We start from the raw sequence: 6,978 nt of genomic DNA on the forward strand, positions 1-6,978 counted from the left end.
AGAAAAAAAAAAGAAAAAAAAGAGAGAAAAGATAAAGCAAGAAAGAAAGAAGTATGAAAAGATCAAAAGAGATTCAAAGAATAACAAAACACTGAGCATCAATGGCTAGAGCCCAGTTATGTGCCTATGGTGTTTATTATCCAAGAAAAGGCTTGGACGATTAGATCCGAGGAGTACTTCATCACCCGATATATAAGACCCCGTATTTTTCCAAAATTAAATAATAAATTTGTTTATGATTTATTATATTTAATTAAGATTATATTTTAAGAGATTTTATATATAAATTAAGAAATTTTTTATTTATGATTTAGACCTTTAGTAATTGAATAATAAAAAGAATTTTATATGCTTTAAGTTGAATAATTAGGTTTATTAACTTTATTTCATGATTATAAGGGAAACTGATTTTATATTATCTCTAATTATTGAATTGAAGTATTAATTTGAAAATAAATTTTAAGTTGGCAATTAAATAGTATTTTTATAGATATTATTATTGGATTAAATTTGGTTTTTTATTAATACCTTGCCTAAACCCTAATTCCCAAATCAAAACCCTAAATCCCCAAAACACAATCCTAACCCTAACTAAACAAAATCCCAAATTTTCCCTAACCTCACCGCCATATTCACCGCCCTAACCCCTCCCATAAACGCCACTAACAGCTGTTTCAAAAGAAAACAAAAGAAAAGAAAGAAATACTGAGCAGAGAGCGAGAGAGAGCGCTTCTAGTGGAAAGAGGGAAGGCGCTGTCGTGCAGCGCGAAGCCGCCGCCGCCGTCGCACGCCCTGTCACCGCGGTTGATGATGGGTTGCCGAGCCTCGCCGCGCCGCCGTGCCTGGTTGCCGGGAAACGGCACTGCCGTTACTGAGATCTACTGTCGGTAAGGGTTTCATTTTTAATCTCCGTTCTTCTGAATTCCTGGAACATTGTTGTCACAACAGAGCTTTTACAGTTGCTGTCTTTGGAGCTTGGGGCTATTGTCGTCACTTGAGGTAGCTGTCGGAGCTTCTGCCCCTCCGTTGCGGCATTTTTCTTTAATTGTGGTAATTTATTCTAGCCCTGGAATTCTTACCGTTATTATTCTGCTATAAAATTTTGAGAAGTTCATGATGTTAATATGCTAGGGTCGAGTTCTGGAAACTGTATGATTAAAATAGAGGCTGTTACGGTGTCATCCTTCTTCGTTTCTCGTGGTTGCTGCCGCGAGTTAAGACTAAAAAAGGGACCCTTGATGCGTTAACTATTAAAGGTTTCGACTTTTGAGGTAGGAGAGTTTTTCTTAAACTTGTTTTACTTACCAGAGTTGTTATGAATCGATATTAATGCGTAAAATACATTTTTTGTGATTTCGTGAGTCTTATGAATTGAATTAAGTTGTTTTGGATAAATGAGATTGTTAGTTCGATTGATTGATCGATCAAATGAGGAAGTTGAATATTCTAACTAGTTGACTGATGTGGTTAAAGTGGTTTTTCTTGAATTATTGGAAGAGATTTAGTATTGGCATTTAGTTTAATTTTATAAACGATTTGGTTTAGGAAAGATTGAATATTGAAATTTGATTTGAACCCGATTTAATATCAGAATTTGATTTTAAAACAAATTTGGAAAAGACTTAATATTTGAAAACAGTTTGTTTATTGAGAATGATTTGCTATTTTGGAAAATGAATCGAAAAGGGTTTGAGGAACGGTTTGGTTTGAAACTGTTTAGAGAAGACCGAGAATTCTTAATTATCGATTGATTGCTGTTGGTTGAAGTTGGTTAAAATTACGATTTATAGGATTGGTTGATTAAATTCTGGATTTTGTAATTTCCTTGGGTTGAGTGTTGATATTGTGATAATGGTTATTGGAAGTGATTTGACTGATTAACAGGTGTTTGGTTTGGTTTGGTTGGGACCCGAAAATGGTGGCAGAATCTGAGTTTTAGAGGAGTTGCTGCTGATATTTTATAAAATTTGAAGTTTTATTTGAAGTAATTAATTAAAAAGATTGGTTTTAAAACATTATATGTTTTAAGATTGATTTATTTATCAAAGAAAAAATTATGTTTTGAATTGGGATTGTTAATGGACAGAATGGACAGAAGGATGATGAGTATTTTCTTTGAAATATGGTTTTTGAATGAATTGGAAAATGAGATTTGAATTGATGAATGATTATAATGTTGAGAATGTTAAGAATGTTGAGATATGAACTTTGAATTATTCATATGGCTTATGAATTTGAATTATCTGAGATACGAGGTTCCCTGGATAAAGTACCATGGCTTGCCACCACGTGTACCAGGTTGAAAACTCGATACTCTGTTGATCCTATGACGTAAGTGTGACCGGGCACTATATAAATTCCTGGGAATGTTACCCCTATTGAGCAATATTGATTATTTGAGAAAAAGCTATGCATAGACTCTTGGGGATGCACGTCGGGGGACAGTCTAAGGACAATTCAGACTTGTCGGGTTGGCTGGATAACCGACAGATGAGCCTCATCAGCCATAGGACAGGCATGCATCATATGCATTTGTATGCTTTGCTTGGGTTTGAACTTGTTTTGGTTTGCCTAATTGCTAAACTGTTCTTAACTGCTACTTGAACTATTTGCTGTAACTGCTACCTAAACCTGTGCTTTCCTTGTCTGTCTTGCCTATGTTTGTCCTGGCGTGCTACATTTGAAAATGAACTTTGGTGCTGAATTAATGATTGTGTTGTTTGATTGCGTGGTTGGTTTCTAATTGGGATTTTTTGAAAGATTAAACATTGTTTCTTTGAAAAGGTTTTGGATGATTACCTATTGGTTTTTAAAAGATTCATAAGGCAATAAGGCAATGATAATCACTGAGCTTGAAAACAGTTTTCTTATTAAATATCTTCTTATGACAACTTTGAAACTCCATGGTGAGACCGTGTGGTTAGGTTCTCACCCCCTACACCTTTACCTTTTCAGGAACCGGATGAAGAAGCATTAAGAAGAGTTATACTGTGTTTGGTTTATATGTTGTTGTATTAGTTAGATTATTTTCTTTCCTCGTCCTTGTTTTTACAGTTTTGTAAGAGGGATAGAAGTTGTATGTTTTATGTATATTATATTATAAGATATTATGTAAGAAGTCTTGTATATGAATCTATGTCTGCTTGTTTTTTTAAGATATTGTATTTATTTCCGGTTTTCTAAGAAAGGAACGATACGATGTTGAGTCACATGCTCCTATTTTAATATTAAGTATATAAAGTAGTCGTAACAGTTCTTGCAATCAGAGTGGCGCAGCCGGAAGCGTGACATTCTGGTAGTGAGGGTGTTACAACTGGCAACCTTTCTCCTTCAACCATTACAAGTAATATTTGCTCTTTGCTTTTTTGTTTCTTCACTTCTTTTCATCCTTCTCTCCTCTTTTTTTTTTTTTTTAAGTTTTGTGTGTTTGAATTTTGTATCTTTTGTGTTGGTGTTTTGTAGACTTGGACGCCAGGTGTTATAAACATCCGCCTTCTTCAAAGAAAAAATCTGATGATTCAGTTGTTACTGCTGAAGTGGTCAACCGCAGTAAAGTGGAGAGTTCAAATGTTAAGGTTGCAAAGAGGTCTCTTAAAAAATCACCTGGGCCTTCCATTGATGCTACGCCTTCACCAATTTCCACTGGTTCAAGAATTTCTCCTTCTTGAACAGCAAAAGCTAAAGGTTCTTCTGCCGCTGCTTGCTTTGTTAAGTCTTCACAGTCTCCTGGTAAGGCTGTGGTTAGCTCATCTAGAAGTGCTGTGAAGCGTAGGTCTCATCGTCTTTTGGGTAAAATGAAAACAATTCCAAATGCACATTCTGATCCGGTAATTGTAGGCGATGAGAGCTCTCAAGAAAGGGTCAATGGGGATTCTCCTAATTCATTTGTTGTTGGCAACATCCCTGATAAGGGTACTACCCAAGATATTGTTCGAGATGGCCCACGAGCAATAGCAAATTCTAAGAGCAATATTGACATTGAGCCGAGTGTTACCTGCCAAGGGGGTCCTACTAGATGTGTTGTTACTCCCATCCGAATATAATGAGCTTGGACCTCTATTTATACACTATCTCATCTAATACCAAATTTCAAGATTAACCATGAAATGCAGCTCAAACTAACTTAACAGTATATAACTAATTAACTAATTGTTGTTATCAGCAGAGCTTTGTAACTGTTTTCTTATTCTCCGTTAATAATGGCCTCTATGATCATAGGGAGCAATGTTATATAGACAGTAAATATTATTATTTTTGGTTAATAATAATTTGTATTTATATTTATAGACGATTTTCACATAAGAATAATATAATTTATACTTATATTTATCAGAATTTTGTACATAAATTAATATAGTTTGCGCCCATATTTTTCAGAATTTGTATATTTAAATTAATAAAATTTATTCGTTAAAGATAATTTAGTGTTTGTACTAGTTAAATGATGGCCAAAAATACTAAAAATTACTGTCTCCAATAATTTTTTGTATATAATTACGATAAAAATAACATAATTATTCAACATTTGTTGGAACCAATTGAAACCATTGTCTCTGGGGATTATCCAAACACCCAACATAATCTCTAACACAAATGCATTTATTTGTGACTAATATTGATGAGTTTCTATCTTTGTCTAAGCACAATCCAATATTGTCTTGTAAATGCAAACCAGAATCTGATATGAACTTCCAAGAACTACTTAAGTCACCTGATAAGCAATCAGATGAGACAACAGCAGGATCACCTTCTTTTCCAAGAGATTTCAAACAATGATCTCCATTCAGTTTGATCTTGTCTCCCTCTTGATTCCACCCACTTGCTTTTTTACAATCACCAAGTTCAATTCGGTTGTAGTTTTGATGAGCTTTCACACATAGCCCACTTTGTGGGTGATACAAGATGTGGGAATATGGTGCCTTTGAAGATGGATCTGTATAAATTAAACTTAATTAAACCTCTAATAATAATAATAAACAAACACATATAATTGAAATCAATATTAGTTAAAAAATTTGTTTAATTTTGATATATTAATAATATAACATTAAAATTCTTTTGATAATTAATCAAGAAATTTTCACTATCATCCGACAAACTTGTTTGACTGTTATAATGACTACCTATATAATATTTAATAACATGGTATTGATAAATGATTTATTATCTTTTTTTAATTAATTTTATAAATTAAAAACAAAATTAAAATTTAGCCCAAAGTTGAGAAGCTAAAACCATAATTTATCCTATGATATTGTACGGCATACCTTGAAGTGTGTTTATCAATAACTGAAATCTCTGAGGGAATTGAGGGTAATTTGATCCATTCCAATAGAAGTTGAATAAACCACAACCTTCATCATGATCAACTATCCCTTGTCTGAAATAATAGCTACCATGCAATCCCCACCAACACCAATCAATGTCTCTCTCAGCAAGGAAAGTCAACATGCAAGTCAACCATGTCTCGTCACTTGGTATTCTTGCAGTGAAATCCATCCCAAACTCACCAAAGTACAAAGGAGAATCATAATGATCATCACTAAGGATAAAACCGTCTTTTTTCTCAAGATCACTCTTCACTGCAGCACACATAGAATTGATTGGTTCATGATCCCAGGTTGGGTTCCAATAAGGGTAGTGATGTGTCTCAAACACAACCTTGTTCTTTGGTTCTACGTTCAGTGGAGTTTCCTTCAAGAATCTAAGATTGGATGCGAAGTCAAAACCTGAGAAGATCATCAACAAGTTTGGGTTTTCTTGGTGAATGGCTAATGCTGCTTGTCTCATGTAACGATACCAATCTGCTGCATTTTGATTCGGGCCATGAATTTCATTCCGCAAGCTAACTGCAACGACCTGTTGGGTTCAATAATGTCAATTTCAAATTAGTTATCCATCCTTGATCAGTTGATCTGAGACAAGTGCCAAGTGGTTACTGGTTTCATCTTATCAGAATTTCTATATATATTAAGAAAAATAGAATTGGTTTTGTGAGGGGAAGAATTTAGAATATAAAAGAATAAAAAAAATTGTAGAACGATCAAATCAATCAAAATGAGAAAAAAAAAAGGATAATTATATTTGTGAAATATTTTAAAAAGAAAACAATACAATTCATTAATAAGAGTTGTTAAGTTGAACTATTAGATATCCACTTTTATTTTTTTAATTTTTTTTAGAATTCGATCATTATTATTACTAAACAATTTAGTAGAAGATAAATAAAAAGCTTAAAAATTATTTGTGTACAACATTTTCTGAGGCTAAGTAAATAAGTATAATATATGTGATTATGATAAATAATTACGTAAAAATATTTTAATAAATAAGACAATATTTGTTACTTCTGTCTTCTAAGTTATAAATATTAATATCGATACTCACATTAGGTAAATTCTTGAAAAGTTGAGCTGCCAAAATGTGTCCCTGCACCCACTCATCAGGATCAAAATGTGAGTCTCCAAAGAAACCATTGCTGTCGTTGTAGTTGCAACACCATTTCGCCTTGCTGACGTGGTTGTCGGCGACAACCATAATGTTGGCACTGAAAAGTTGATTAACAACAAAAGCATAGGCTTGAGGATGAGTCATGTTCAGGAAATCATTGTTATACTTCATCATCCCTAATTTAGTCTCTTCCAATTTCAAAGCATCAAGGGTTTGTAAAATGGTTTGGTTAAAGTGACGAGTAAACATGAAGGTTGCCCAAGTGAGACGAACGCAATTAAGGCCAAAAGAAGAAATGTTGGTGACAATGTTGCTTAGAGTTTGTTTGTTCAAACCCTCTGCCAACATTACACTCAAGTGTGCTGGCCAATTTGCACATCTTAGCTTCACACGTTTCCCTGTGTTTTCTTCAACAATCCTTCTATTCTTGACTGAGAGAGGATAAGAAAATGAATGTGATGCGAACACAGCTTGTAAAATTATGAATAGGGTAATCAAGATCAATAGTAGCAATGAAGATTTTGCCAT

General features: G+C 33.7%; 1 protein-coding gene and 1 long non-coding RNA gene across 2 annotated transcripts; one reads left to right on the top strand and one right to left on the bottom strand.

The window, feature by feature from the left end:
* LOC110270799 lies at positions 711-1,189 on the top strand. Its single transcript, XR_002360432.1, has 2 exons — positions 711-887; positions 960-1,189. It is a non-coding gene; the product is annotated as an uncharacterized LOC110270799 (long non-coding RNA).
* Positions 4,515-6,978, bottom strand: LOC107637289. The gene is made up of 3 exons (XM_016340721.1): positions 6,388-6,978; positions 5,268-5,859; positions 4,515-4,933 (listed from the first exon to the last, which is right to left on the bottom strand). The coding sequence occupies exons 1-3, from the start codon at positions 6,976-6,978 to the stop codon at positions 4,515-4,517; spliced, it is 1,602 nt and encodes a 533-aa protein (XP_016196207.1).

This window comes from Arachis ipaensis, chromosome B04 (genome assembly GCF_000816755.2).
Source record: "Arachis ipaensis cultivar K30076 chromosome B04, Araip1.1, whole genome shotgun sequence".
In the NCBI taxonomy this organism is placed as follows: Eukaryota; Viridiplantae; Streptophyta; class Magnoliopsida; order Fabales; family Fabaceae; genus Arachis; species Arachis ipaensis.